The sequence below is a fragment of the Electrophorus electricus genome, chromosome 1 (assembly GCF_041902795.1).
Source record: "Electrophorus electricus isolate QZ-2024a chromosome 1, ASM4190279v1, whole genome shotgun sequence".
NCBI lineage: Eukaryota > Metazoa > Chordata > Actinopteri > Gymnotiformes > Gymnotidae > Electrophorus > Electrophorus electricus.
Genome location: NC_137497.1, coordinates 6,116,221 through 6,131,220, shown reverse-complemented (window position 1 = coordinate 6,131,220; position 15,000 = coordinate 6,116,221). Strand labels below are relative to the sequence as shown.

At 46.8% G+C, this 15,000-nt stretch overlaps 2 protein-coding genes across 4 annotated transcripts in view; one reads left to right on the top strand and one right to left on the bottom strand.

Annotated features, from left to right (window-relative positions):
- The window catches only part of sgsm1a (small G protein signaling modulator 1a), a 40,538-nt gene extending 34,844 nt beyond the window's left edge, over positions 1-5,694 (bottom strand). The window contains exons 1-2 of one of the 3 annotated variants that reach the window (XR_014122573.1): positions 5,284-5,694; positions 5,123-5,166 (exon numbers count right to left, since the gene is read on the bottom strand). Coding sequence is in view for 2 of the 3 variants with exons in the window: in XM_027027172.3 (XP_026882973.3) it covers positions 5,123-5,166; positions 5,284-5,296 (57 nt within the window). In the remaining variant the exon portion in view is untranslated. The remainder of the gene's footprint in view (positions 1-5,122; positions 5,167-5,283) is intronic. The other 2 variants (XM_027027172.3, XM_081710101.1) reach the window with 2 other exon arrangements.
- Positions 5,695-13,780: 8,086 nt separating this feature from the next.
- Positions 13,781-15,000, top strand: part of slc6a4b (solute carrier family 6 member 4b) — a 9,432-nt gene continuing 8,212 nt past the window's right edge. Inside the window, exon 1 of the mRNA XM_027027179.3 lies at positions 13,781-14,035. Within this exon, the coding sequence (XP_026882980.2) occupies positions 13,816-14,035 (220 nt within the window). The 5' untranslated portion in view covers positions 13,781-13,815. The remainder of the gene's footprint in view (positions 14,036-15,000) is intronic.

Sequence of the window (15,000 nt, the reverse complement as noted above, 5' to 3'; positions counted from 1 at the left end):
AGGAAGAGGCAGGGACTCTGAGCTCTGCGTAGAGGTGCATGGACAGAAGGAGGCTGCACCCGCAAGTGCAGATACACATGTCCTGAAATTCATATTGGCCTCCACTGACTAATTACCAAGAATGTTGAGTTTAAATATGTGCGTTCGTGCGTGTGTGTGTGTGTGTGTGTGTGTGTTTGTGTGTGTGTGTGAGTCCAGTTCTCCTGAGATTCTGTAGCCACTGATGTCTCGGAACCATGACAAAGGTTTCCATGGAAACAGCATGCGTCGCAACACGTCTCGCATCCTGGTGAGAACTGGCAGGATCGCTTGCTGTTTCTGGACGTGTCTGTGTGTGTGTGTGATGTTGCACTAAACTCTCACAGTCACCCCAGCTTACCCAAGCATGACTGGTAAGTGAGAATCACACACTGCCTGGCCCAGCATTAGCTACAAAGAGTGTGAAAAACTAGTGTGTGCCCAGCTTAGGCATGCAAAAAAGGTAGGGCGCGTGTGTGTGTGTGTGTGTGTGTGTGTGTGTGTGTGTGTGTGTGTGTGTGTGCACATGTGTGCGTGTGTGTGTGTGTGTGCTTTCACAGCTCATGGTAATTAAAATACCTCACCACAACTCCCCACCGTAACTTGATCACAGAATAAAAACTCACATGACTCTCACTAGTCTACACTACTTAGCAGCATAACTTAGCAGCGATATACAGAACAGCTTTGTTTTTAAAAATGCAGTCAACCGAGAGGCGGCATTCCCACATCTTCGCTCGGGAAACAGCAGCTTTGCTGATCAAGACTTCGGTTACATTCAACTCCCCTAATTGGCGCTAATTGATTGAGGGGTTAACGAGGACACTAGCAAGGAGAGAAGTGGAAGGTGCAGGAAGGAGTCACATAACAGGTCACTGGGAACCCGCCCTGTGAGCCCTTGCCTCAATCGTAGGGCTTCTTCCCACACCGAACAGGATGCCGGGTCATTAAAGCCAAGGTGCTTTCCGATGCTGCGTCCTCAGAGGAGCACAGCTGCCGTCATTTAATGCGATCAATAACCCAGCGGTTGTGATTAGCATCTGAGGAGCGTGAATGGTACCGTGCGAGTGAAGCCTGTTTTGTAGCGTTCTTCATCATGGCAACCTGCAAAACGAGGGGTCTAGTGAAGTCAGTACTAGTGCACGACAGGATGCGCGTAATGAAAAAGGCCATCAATTTGACTAATGTACCCTCGCCTGAACAAAAGTGCCTTCATTAGTGCAATTCTGTGGCCAGAAGTGCCTGTGCTTCTGAGATTACTGCTTCCGGGGAGTGTGGAGTAGTGTGGAGCTGTGTGGAGTAGTGTGGAGTAGTGTGGAGCTGTGTGGATTATGTGGAGTAGTGTGCAGCTGTGTGGAGTATTACGGAGTATTGTGGAGTATTACGGAGCGGTGTGGAGCTGTATGGAGCTGTGTAGAGTAGTATGGAGCAGTGTGGAGTAGTGTGGAGCTGTGTGGAGCAGTGTGGACGTGAAGAACCTGCTGCGTCCATGTTCCCTGGCCTTCCCCTGAGGAGGGAGAGTGTCGGGGGCTTGGAGCCTGGATCCTCCAGCGCTTCAACAACAGCCCAGTTCCCACCCCACGTCCACCGCTAACAGAGACAACGGAACCAACCACTGCAGGGCCTCTTCCAAGGCCATTACATTTCCTATTCAACAAGTGGGTTTTTCACTAGGTGCCATCTGCAGAGGGAACTACGCTAACATATGCAAGAGGGTTCAAAGAAGCATCTTGGAGCTACGCGGCACAGACTAAATGAATCAGCCAGCAAGGATTCACTGGCAAAAACACATTTGAGACCGGGCGGCATCTGGAAATCCCCATTACGGAGCGATTACACACAGCAGACGGCTCGTCTGCCGCTGGTAATGGGAAACGGCTGCAGAACGTGGACCGTGTGTGGGCAGAAACGTCCATCATGGGCAGAACTTCACTAGCACCATCTACGTGCCTGAGATTGATCCAGTCAGTGCTCCTAGTTGCCTCTTTCCAAAGCCTTTTCTCCCAGATTCCAGTTGATTCCTTAGATCGCAGGGATGTATCATGGGATTGGAGGAAGCCAACCAATCTTCCCACAAGAATTGTGATGGATTCACTATCACCACAGGTGCCGGCTGATCTTTAGAAAAAAGAAGTAAAACCCAAAGAATGAGGTGAGATGATGAGAAATGGGTCACGGCCCGAGCTGCACAGGGCCTTGTTGTCTTATTTGTCTCGGGACATGGCAGCATGTTATCATTTTGTTCACCCGCCGACAAAGGGTGTCATCTCTCCTGCTTCAAAACACGAGCTAAAGTCAGGAAAAATGTTATCAGTGGAAAAATTACTAAGCTTGGAGAAGAAGAACAAAACGACATCAAAAGTAATTAAAAGGCCGTAAAAGAACCCTGTGAGTCCTGCTGGCATGGGAGCGAGGATCACGGTAAAACCCCTCAGGGCCTACATGACAGAGGCCGTGGGCTGAGGTGAACAGTGACTGAGGACACCCTCTGGAGGCAGCTAGTCCAGTAAGAACTCGCGGAGCTGGACCACGGCAGGTCTGTCGCGTCAGTGGTGGTGCAGATGGTGTGGAACAAGACGTGATCTGTCAGGTTTCAGAGTCCCGACACGATGGGGGAGATGGGTCATGTGTGAGCTGGATCTACGGATGCCATTTCTTTGGACCTTTGTGCCTGAGACTTCGAGATGTTACTCTCGCTGTGTCACTTATTCAACATGTCTGAGTAAAAGCCTGAGAGGTCATGTGACCCTGGTTCTGACAAACTGTGGTGGAAGTTGGATGCAGCTGCAGCTTGTTACATCTTTATTGGACTTTAATTAAAAATGCTGGAAGCTGGTTCTCTAGTCAACTAGATCTGCAGATTACCAAGGAGTTTCAGTATAGAAACCCCCCCCCCCCCCAATGGCAGTGCAATACAGACAGTGGAGAGAACGTTTATTATTTCTCACAGAAAAATACCACTTGTGTGTGGGGAGGGGGTGGTGGTGGGGTGGAGTAAAACCTGTCCATCCAGTAAGGTGTTGGTCTTTGTCCTACAAAGCTGCAGTAGGCGCAGGACCTCAGGCCGCTGGGAAAAAAGGCAACGTGCAGGCAAAGGCAAACACACACTGAGCTGAAGCCTGGTATGTGTCCAGGCGGTCTGCGTACACACCTCGCACCCTGTGTCAACACAGGTGTGTGCGTATTCATGTGTGTGTGTAAGGAGAGAGAGAGAGAGAGAGAGAGAGAGAGAGAGAGGGAAAGAGGCAGGTTTGTGGTCTGTGTACACAGCCCCAGGTGACTCAGCCCAGCACTTAATAAGCCACAGGCATAGTAATCAAACCCAGCCTGATCAAACTGGACAGCCTGATCAAAGAAGCAGGACGAGAGGGAGAGACAGAGAGAAGCAGGCTTTTTACTGTACCTCAGTACAGTTCTGCCTCAATCCACTGTTGTTCTATTTGTAACATTTCAATTTGCAACCCGAAGGAAGATCTCTGAGGATCCCAGCCAACAGTCCAATAAGGAGTCCAACTAGCCTGCCAGACATCCAGACTGCACTGCCAAAGATGTAAATCTAGAAAGAGTTTTCAATAGGAGAACTGCATGGCAGGTTGTCGATTGGACCCCATCATTGCGGCGCAGCTGGGATCATGTCATCTATAGGGAAAGTGGCACAGAAACGGAACGGAATTTCAGGAAGGGGGCATGTGCCCCAAGTGGAGGTAGTTTTTTTTTTTTTCCTTTTCTGAAAATTCCGAGGTGTGACAGGGCATGAGTCACGGCCAGGGCGACGGGGAAACAGCGGCAGTATTCCACCGGTGTCCTGTTGCCCTGAAGCGGCTGAGGAAGGCGAGTGATCCCAGCTGCTGCGAGCTTGAAAGCTGCGATGGGAGATGTAGCGCAGTCTAAAGGAACTGATCATAAAGGAGAATCGGTCTTCTCCGTGGAGAGGAAGAGAGAGAGAGGGAGAGAGGAGAAAGAAGGATCACGATAAATCGGAAGAGGGAGCGGGAGACAGGGCGGGGGGCGAGAGGTTAAAAGAGCGAGAGAGAAAGTGAGCAACAGAGAGCAGAAAAGAGGGATCGAAGAGGGCAGAGTGAAAAAAGAGTGAGACAGACTGAGGGGAGAAAGAGAGAAGAAGATACAGACAGAGAGACAGTTTGGTAAAAAGATACTGGGAGATCATTTCTTCATCAGTGTTACAAGGTTACATACTCCATTCAGTTTATACAGTGATGTCACCCTTCAGAAACACGAAGGATTGACTGATTAGTCTTTCATCTTACACCATTCACTCACACACACACATGCACGCACACACACACTTATCTCTCAAGAATGCATCACCGAATCCAACTAAATCCGACTAAGATCACGTAACTAATCTGCACGTTTTACAGGCCAGTGTAATTGCTCTTGTATGCCTGAAACATCGCGTGTACCTCTGATAAGAGTCAACTGTAGTTACATTTCCTCGTGTGACACCTCCTTGAGCATCTAGTGCGGAGGATCTTTGAGGCACATCGCAGACTGTGAATATGAATTTCAAACGCCACGCATATTAACCAGAATAATTCACTCAGAGACCCCTCAATACACAGATGCATTCTCATTCTCACGCGCGCGCACACACACACACACACACACACACACACACACACACACACACACACACACACACACACACACACACACACAGCATCATGCCCTCCCCCTTTCAATATGGTCATGTTTTTCTATTGTTCTTGGGACAACCGATGGCCATTATATTTTGTTCTACACGCACACAAACACACGTGCAAAGAAGCATGCGCCCAATGCAACTTAAGCACGCTATGTTCCAATTATCCCAGCAATAAACATCCAGACAAGGGAACCCGGGACCATCAAGCAAACCAAAGGTTATTCTACTGTCTTAAATCCTGAAGGCGCATCATAACATCCGACGCGTTTGGAGAAAGCGCCGACCAGACCAGATACCGCACACACGACCGCGCTTCGGGCTCGCCGTCTGGACACAATCCCGTGCAAGAGACTTTTGGACGATCCGACAAGTCACGTGCTGACAGCCGAAGGTGTCGGCTGGAGCTCGCGCCGCCGTGGTTACGCGCGGAGCACCCACCTCTTTCTTCACGCTCCGCAGCAGCCTCTGGCGGGTTTCGGCGTCTGAAACGACAGAAAATGGTCGAAATGCGCCTCCCGGTAGATCAAACCCACAGTAACTGCAGAAGCGTGCGTTCTGATAAGCCTTTAAAAAACTCGCGGCAGCGGAGCTCCTCTCACCTGTAGTTGCCATGGCTGCGATGGCTCGAGCGCAGCTCCTCGCTCCGCTCTGTGCGACTGAATTCTCCAAATGGACAGAGCGCGCGGCGACGCGCCTCCTTCTGCAGCGCGGCGTTTAAAGAGACAGACGAGGTCCCAAACCGACCCCAACGTGCTGGCCTTTTGCGCTTTTTGCGCTTTTTTGCGCTTATGCACCCGACTCCGTGCCATTATGAATTCTCTCGTTGTTTGCAATGAGAATACCACCAACTAGATAGATTTTATGAAGCTGATATTTTAAAAACATAACGTCGTGTTCGCAGTCGTGTGTTGTTTTTCCCCACGCGCGGTTTTTCGGATGGTGGCTAAAAGCGAAGCGGTCGAGTCTTCCCGAATATGTGATTTGGCCGCGAATGCTTGATAGGATACGTAGCCAAGCAACCTCGTGGTGCCCCCTGGCACGGCTGATCGAAGCCCTCACCCTAACCCCACGGGGTTCACCTTCTTCTCGCGGGTGTGCGAAACGTCACCACTGAAGTCCTATTCATGCATAATGATTTTACATTCACATAACGACTCCACGGCGCTGAATGCAGTAAGGCAAAGTTAGTGAACGGAATTTATGTTGGCTTCACAAAAAAAAAAAAAAAGGAAAAGGGTAATTACTCCGAGATAATGTGAAACGTTGATTAAACGGAAAATGCTGTATCATTTAACCAACAGAGATTGCATTTACATTTGTGGGCGTTGAATATCTCCGAGTATAACATTATTAGCGTGCCTAACTGGGGTTGACGCTACACGAACTAAGGTTGTTAGTACACGTCCAAGTTCGCCCTGGGCGCGTGTGCATTAGGTGGTCCCCACGCGCCACCTTGCGGTAATAACAATCACCAGCGCTGTAGCAGCCTGCATATGTTTTGTAGAAATAGAGTACTCGTATCTGATAAGCGGTTGTATGCAGACTAAGCAATTAAAAAAAAAATACTGCTTGGTCCTAAAAAGGGTCTGGTCAAAAAGGAACACCAAAAACTCGGGAATGTGTGTGTTGGTAAAACTTTACTTTCCTGAAAAAAGTGCGTGACTAAAAATATAGGTTGTAAAGAAAATGTATGCCTAATCAACGCAGAATAAAGCGAAAAGAAAAGAAAATGCTGGGATTCATTCATTAGTGTCCACTAGGTGGCGACATTCTCATAGGCCTTCTGAATAGACAGACAAACCAAGTGGTCCACTGTTTGTCGAATCCCTGAGGTTTCTCAAAGTGATCATATGGCAGGCAGCCGATATCAGGTTGACTGACCACTTTATTGGCATTGTAGGTGGAGGTGAGTAAAGATATTACGGATTAAGCCACTTTGTGGTTCTGGGCTATGGGAAAACAGGGGGCCCCTTAAAATGGACATTTTATAAAGGCAATAAAAGACAGTGACATCGTAATGATAGGGAGCAATGAAAGAGTTAATTAGCCTACGATAATTCTGATGCAAATAAAACAAGCAAAAAGAACAGGCATGTAATGTGAACGAGATTAGCCTGTAGTCTATCAAATGTTTATTTAAAATTACAGTTGTTTGACCATTTCTGAAGTACATAGTTCATTTAGATCTCTTTATTTCGAGTTTTTTTTTGTGTGTCTTGCTTCAATTTTCGTTTGCAGGCCCCACTCTCAAATTTCCTAGGAGATGCCATCATTTAATTAATTTGGTTATATTAATTGATGAAATGCTAAACGAAAAATAAAACATATCGGTAGGCGAACTTGATATTTTAGGACTTTGTCTGTTTGTGGGTGAAGTAGGATTAAATGGGGGAAAAAAGCGAGTCAACCTTGTTTGGTTTTTGTAACCTGTTGACGCGAGAGACTCCTTGGGGTGCAGCATATGTAGTTAATCCGGCTACGGGTGCAGGTATATTATTTTGGCTAACTGGGCAGGTGTGGGCCAGCCCCGGGGAGGTGCCGTCAGATGGATTAGCTAGCGAAAGAGGGCGCGGGAAATACACATGGACACCGAGCAACGAGTCACTTTACGGCTGGCATCACTTTCTTAGAACCACTCATTCACACACACACACACACACACACACACACACACACACACACACACACACACGCGCGCGCGCGCGATTCCGGAATAAAGCAGCAAAACGGGAAAAACATTGATTGAGTTACCATCTTAATACTGCATTGTTCAAAGGACCATTTCCCCGCAACAAATAACAGCGGCGCTTTGTTTACTGCAGTGACAGATGCGGTACCGCAAAATGAGCTGCGGAGACGCACCAGCCCTCATCGCGGCGTCGCGCGGCCGCTCATTACCGTCCGCGCGAGCCCCAGAGCCTGGCTACCATCTGCAGTTGATCCGATAGGCGACGAACTGAGCGCTTGCCTTTCATTGTACCCACCCGCCGGACAAAGTTTCCAGGGGTTACTGTACAATGTTAAGATCGCGAGGGCCCTGGCATTGCAAATGACAGCATTACGAAGCGTTAAGAAGCGGAAGAGGTCTGTGTGGATGGGTACAAGTATAGTCCTATACCAAATCAATTTAAAATGGCGATAAATAAACCAATCATTTTGAAAACCATCTGAAACCATTTGCCCTTCGGTAATTTTTTTCCCGTCTGGTTTGGCGCCTGAACCAGACCGATCGGCCTGCGCTGTTTAGACAAGCCGCTTTCGCGTTTGCGCGACACACCCAGTATTGGAGAATGCTGACTCGATTTAGCCATCAGTGTTTGAGCAGACAGACCTTGATGGTACTCGATATGGCATTTTAACTACATCTACCTTTTAAAGCTCTGCCTTAGGGTTACTAACGTCTTATATAGCGGTACAGAGTAATAGGCGCTGTGGTAGCTCTACTGCTGGTAAGAAATGAAAGGTAAAGATTAAATATACTTTGACAGTAATGCGTGATGTCTCGTGTGACATATGAGTATATATGGACGGTTATTAAACTGTTATTAAAGATATTAAACAGGAGGGCCTTAAAAATATGATCAATTATTTGACGTGTACAAAGGGGTCCCTGCTGTCCTTCAGGGGCAGCTGGTCAGAAGTGGTACATGGCCAACCTTGGAATCAAACCTTAGGAGCAATGAGGTCATGCTCCTGTAAAATCATGTGTCATGTTAGGAAAGGCCATCTTGGTTCATTAGTTCCACATCATTAGGTTGGATTTGCTTCCTCTGACTTAAGAGGACATGGGGATGGAAAGTGCATGCCCTTTGACCTCTGCGATCCTTGCAACACTCATAGTGTGTTATACTATGAGTATAACACACTATGATAGTGTGTGCATAGTGTGTGGAGAACCGATGGTGTGCCCAGCTAGGAGTTAATTTAGCTGGGGGTGTCTAATTTGTGTGTAATGGAAGATTTCAAGGTTGGCTGTAAAAGCTGTCACTCTATGCCCCATATGCTAATACTGTAGGGGGTGGGAGGTTTCTATGGACATGGTTGTGGGGGGTTACTGTGTGTGGGGGGGGTACTATGGACATGAGGGTGGGGGGTTACTATGGATGTGGTTGTGGAGGGTTACAATGGACATGTTTTGTGGGTGGTTGCTATGGACGTGGGGGTGGGGGGTTACTATTGATGTGGTTGTGAGGAGTTTCTATGGATGTGGTTGTGGGGGGTTACTATGGACGTGGTTGTGGGGGGTTACTATGGGCGTGGGGGTGGGGGGTTACTATGGACGTAGGGGTGGGGGGGTTACTGTGGGGAGTTGCATGGATTTCTAGATTTCTGCAGTACTCCGCATCTAATAAGCCACAACTCACTGAGGAGTAGCTGCTGTCGTCTAAGCCTTCTAAAGCTGAAAGATGGAGAGATAAATGGATGGATGCGTGGATGGATGGATGGATGGATGGATGGACACATACCGCAGACCATGTCTTCTGTTTCCACAGCCCTTCTGATCTTAGAGGTTTTAGAATTACTACATCCAGTGTTATTTTCTGTGTGAGAAAATCTAATTTCTCTAATCATTGCTTAGCCGTAAACGTTTTAGTGTTCCTCGTAACGTTCCTCATAATGTTCCCCATAACGTTCCTCATAATGTTCCTCATAATATTCCTCCTAGCAGACTGACTATACACTGCAGAATCTCCAGCCATCATTTATTCTTTGTTTAGGAACCATTTGACTGGCCATCCAGCACCTGACTCTGCACATCCCTCACTATCCACGTTTATTCACTTATAGCATTTAATGCGCTTTGTGACGTGACTTTTTGCTCATATTGCTCGTGTAGGTCTTCACGTGAGCCACACACTCTTAGAGGAGAACATGTGCATGGGGGAACTTCCAGTGAAAGGAGGCAAAGAAAATTAGATGCAAAGTAGGATCCTCTGTTCTCATTAAAATGGATGAGCACACACACACACACACACACACACACACACAACACACACACACACACATGCCTTATTAAACTGGGTCCATACACCAAATATTAACCTCTTTTCCTCTTTTATGAGGGAACCACACTGTAATCTCTAAAATAAATAAATGTCAAACACTGTTTTATTTCTGCTCTGCAAACAGACATTCTGATGAAAGGCTCAAAGACCTGTGATTGGTCAGTGAGCACTTACAGTAGATGATGGATATTATCCTCAGATTCCAATATGTCATTCACTGGTAATAGTACTAACTATGCTAATATCTCTTTCTGAAATCTGACTGGTATTAATTTAAAATAGTCTTGTTCTGTAAACTCGTTTCTCAACCATTCTGTCGAGGAATTTCCACTGGATGAAAACACTGGTTAATAGAGATCTGGCCCCATGCAAAAACATATGTTTCTAATGTCTTTTTGTGCATGCAGAATCCAAAGCTATTTTCAGAATTTCTCTGTCACCCCCAGTTTTGGTTTTTGTTCCAGTGTACTCCTGTACTTGTGTGTCAAGTACAGTATAGTAATGAAAAGCAGTACCAAGGAAAGCTAATCCCCTCTATGTTGGCAGACTACTACTGGACACTGAGGCCAAATAGTGATGAGAATCATATGCCTGTACATTTTAGAAGGACATATTTTAGTGTAATAACATATTTATGAATAGGTATTATATACTTTTTGTAATATTTAATTCTTCCGTAACATTAAAACCGTGCAAGATTCTAAAACCCAATTCAAATTCATAATAAGTATTATAAAGTCCACCTATTTTAGTTTGTGGGGATAAAAGATGTGCAGAATTGCGGTCTGGTGTGTCTGGCTGCAAGGGACACATCTCCTGTAAGCAGGGCCTCGGTCTGAGCTGCTCTCCACGTCTTCTGTGGACTTTGTATCCAGTGAGTGACAGATGACGCGTGCGGTTACTGCTGCCTCGGTACTTTCTGCTCTGGACATGGAGGAGGCCCGGAGGCACCGCCTCGATCCGCTGAAGTCCGCCGAGCTGTAATGCCGAGGACCGGGGATCCGTCTGGCATCCGTCGGACGTGCTGGTGACACACAGCAAAAGAGTAATGAGCGCATGTCCAAGTCTGCACGGCCAGGTCCTGCAGCTAGGAGCTTTAATCAGCAAAGCATGTGGGTCTGTATTCTGTACAGCAACAAGAATGAAAACCACTGGGAAAAACCTCCCATCCCATCATGTTACTCCATGAAAATCAACATGTTGCGTCGGGAGTGTGAGCCGACACTGGAAGAGTTGGAGGAAAACCAAGCAAAGCTGAGAAGGAGTGTGTTTGAGATGTTCCCAGCAAAGAGGGTTAGGGTTATCAGAAAGTGTAGCCAGATGTTTCTTCTAAAACGTGCCATGGCCTTATAGAGGTCAGAGGTGTGAGAGAGGTGAGTACTACTACCACTACAAAAACATCCTCCGATTTGTATTGAAAGGGCCGGCTTGTGCCCACAAACACCTGGTCTTTCTGTAGGTCTGCATAGAACATGCACAGAGTGGTCTCAGTTCCAGTTCTGCGCATGCATTTCCGTTTCAAATCAGGTCCGCTGTGTTGAAATTCAACCCCTAGTTCATGCCCACAGGTGCATTCCTAAGCAGACTTGTTAAGTAAATGTATTTAATTCAGCTGTTGAATAGCGTTTACCCCCTCATAGCAGTTAAACGCTGCGTAACACGTGCAGGGCATGCACCTGTTGACCATGTGCCGAAGCCTCGTCATGGATTACTGACCCGCATTCGGCGGGAAGGTTGCGGGTCTTGTGCACGCTGCTGTGTGATCAGAGTGGACAGGCAGAAACGTTGGCGGGGCATCCTGGAGGGCCTCCTGTCAGACAGCTACTCCTCTGCCACATGGGCTCGCCCCGACGGTGTCTGCTCCAGACATGCACTGGCGATCTCCCAGGCAGTGCTTGGGGCGCTCTGCTGCGCAGATCCAGAGCAAGCCCTCCGTCGTCATTTAATCCCAACTCTACCCCTGGGGGAGACATCGTGATGCTGGTGTCCTATCTGGTGTCCTATCTGGAAGCGCTCCAAGCACTCGGGTCCTGCAAAGTCCCGTCGCTGCGTACCATGTTCAGGACCTGCACCTTTTCCGCTGACCGTCTGGTCCACAGGTGAGATGAACAAGACGTGACGAAACAGTCTGCAGCTGACCCTTCAATGTGGATAAACATGTCAGACTGCTTTAGTGAATACGAGCCTGACTGCCAAAGGGTTAACAAAGCATGTTGTACCGGTCCAGAGAAAGGTATCCATCTCTCTCTCTCCAGAAGAGCACTGATACAGAGGACAAGACAGGACAATGCAGGACACAGCTTGGGCCAAAAACAAACCGACAAGGTGTCAAAGATTTTTAGCACCTTAAATCCCGAGAACACAGTGGGCCCAGAATCTCATTTCTCACTCTTGTATCTATATACGTTTTATTTTTAGTGAAGTCACTGATTAAATCACAGTAGTACCAGAGCAATATGTCTTAAGATTAATAATCAAATAATTGTCCAAAATTTGAAGATTGGAGTTTTATTTTATTACAATCCATATTATTTTCTGGACTTAAGTGCAACAGCCTGACCCAGTCCCACAGGAGTACGCAGGAGACACACACACACACACACACACACACACACACACGCACACGCACACACACACACACACACACACACACACGCACACGCACACACTCGCACACACACACACACACACTCACGCACACGCACACTCACACTCACACACACACACACACACACACACACTCACACTCACACACACTCACACACACACACACACACACACACACACACACACCTACACCTGTTTCTTAGCTAGAATTTAATCAAAGGCAGAAACAGCACGTTTTGCCTGTAGAACAACTTCCCTCCCCTGTGGACATCGCGCAGAGGAAACCCTGTCTCTGAAAAACAAGCCCACGGGGCTGGAATGCAGACGATACCATCTAACATTCCATCGCCACTAGAGCGAGGCACTTAACCCCGCCGTTGCCCGGGGCAACCGCCTTGTCCACAGCGAGCCTCTTTCGGGGCAGAGCGGCGTGACCGGAACAGTTGCAGACGGGCAGACCATGACGACACGCTTCCGGCGCGTTCGGCACCGGCTCCCTTATTGCAAATTCATGCGCGTGCATGGGCGGGGCCTCCAACCCCCTGGGCTAACCTCGTTTCCCGCACTCTCGAGCCCCTGACCTGTGCGATCGCTGCAGTCTCGGTATATCCACTTAGGACGTCTTCGGCCCGACCGCGCTGAAAGCGGCCAATTTGATTTTGAACCCGTTTTTATTAAGTTTGGCTAACAAGGCCAGTTAGGCTGCAGACTGTCTATTCTCGGCTGCCGCAAATGTTATTACTGTGAAGGGGCATCGGAGCCAGGGGTTGTAGCTGAGAGGCGTCCCAAATGCTGATCCTGGAACAGTTTTTGACGCTTGCGCCGTTTTGATTATAATCGGCACAAAAATATGGAGCTGATTCTGCTTCACAAACGTGTCTCATCTTCTGCTCGTCTTCACAAACACATGCGCACACCCACATACGTGTGTGTGTGTGTGTGTGTGTGTGTGTGTGTGTGTGTGTAAGAGAGCGAGAGAGAGAGAGAGATTTTATTTTTTGTTTTTGTGTAGCCTATATATGTAGGCACACATTCATGTAGTTCTCTGCAATACTGAGACAAAAAGTTCAAAGGTTCATTCATGGTTTTTATTGGAACATATACAATATAGCACCGTTTTGTATGTTTAAAAATATAAGTATTAAATTAAATAAACAATACTTCTGTTCACCCAAATAATGTAATCCGAACTCGAAAAAGTCCATTAGCGCGTGCTAGTGGGGCTCGAGATGTCAGGGATGAGAAATGGTATCACTGTCGCTCGCGCACATCTCCTGCATCTAATTTCATTCGGTTGCTGCTCGCGCACTCAGGTGGGGGGTCTATCAGCGAATCCTAAGGGCTTTCACCTCACCTCGCGCGATACCAAACCGCGGCATGCGGTCCTCATTCCGCCTCAGTCTTTGACCGCAACCTTGAACAAAGTCCGGACCCTTTAAAAAAACAACAACAACTTCCAAAAGCGACATCGTAATTTCTTGCTTAACTTAGGTCTTCGTAGAGATAAATAATCCGAGCATGCCCCATCAAGAGCAAGTGGCAGCCCACGGGAACCTGTGCGCCCCGGGTGCCCCGAACAGCGCCGCGTACAGCGCCGGCACTGTGCCCGTGATCACCCAGACTGACTCCCGCGACAAATGGAGCAAAAAGATAGACTTTCTCCTTTCAGTGATTGGCTTCGCTGTGGACCTCGGCAACGTTTGGAGGTTTCCTTATATTTGCTATCAAAACGGTGGAGGTAAGACGACTTTGAATATTTTTAGGGCTGTTTATTGGCTACAGCTTAATTTTATAAGCTGCTGGATGGGTTTTTTTTTTTTGTTTGTTTGTTTGTTTTTTAAAAAGAGACACAGTGAAAGAACAAATCGCAAACTTTCTGCGTCTGACTCGCGCGGGAGCTCTCCGTGGTGCTGATTTCTCCTCCCCGCTTAATGGAGTATTTGGCAAGTAACTGATGACAATTTATAGATTAGTGAACATCACGAATTTCCGTCATATTTATGAATCATATGGATATTGTTTGGTATATAGAATCCTTGCAATAAAGGTTTGAGAACAAATTGTCAGTCAAACAGTTCGTTATTAACATAACCTGCTGATAGAAAAATATTTACCTATCAAAACACAGAAGTACATTCAAAACACCGTACATTCAAAACTTAGAAGTGTAAAACATTTTGATCAATCGAATATAGTCCAATTCACGTAGACCTAAGGCCTATAATATGTTATATTGGTCTTTAATTTTGTGGTGGGATATTTATTTATTTGCTGTTTTAAACTGATACTGTATTATTACGAAACGGTAATTAGTTCATAATTTCGGGACGATATTTTGTATAAATATATGGAATTTTATGTGAAAAGAAAATGTAACAGCTTTGAATTTTACATTGTACAACAATTAATTATACACAAAACATTGAGAAAGCCTTACAATATGTTATATAACATTTCACCAGAAAATTATCTTCATGCGTTACTTTAAGTGGTACTAATCGAAGATTGCTAATTTCGCAAGATAATTCTAAATATTTGAGGGAGAAATCAATAAAACATTTCGTCATCAAACCCAGGTAGATTATTTTCACGAACAGTTTACACGGAAAGTCATTCTCTGAGCTAACTACGCACTGGTTGAGCAGATGTAGAATACTTGTTAAACTTTCACACGCATATTGTGGAAGCGCGCACACAGGCAGA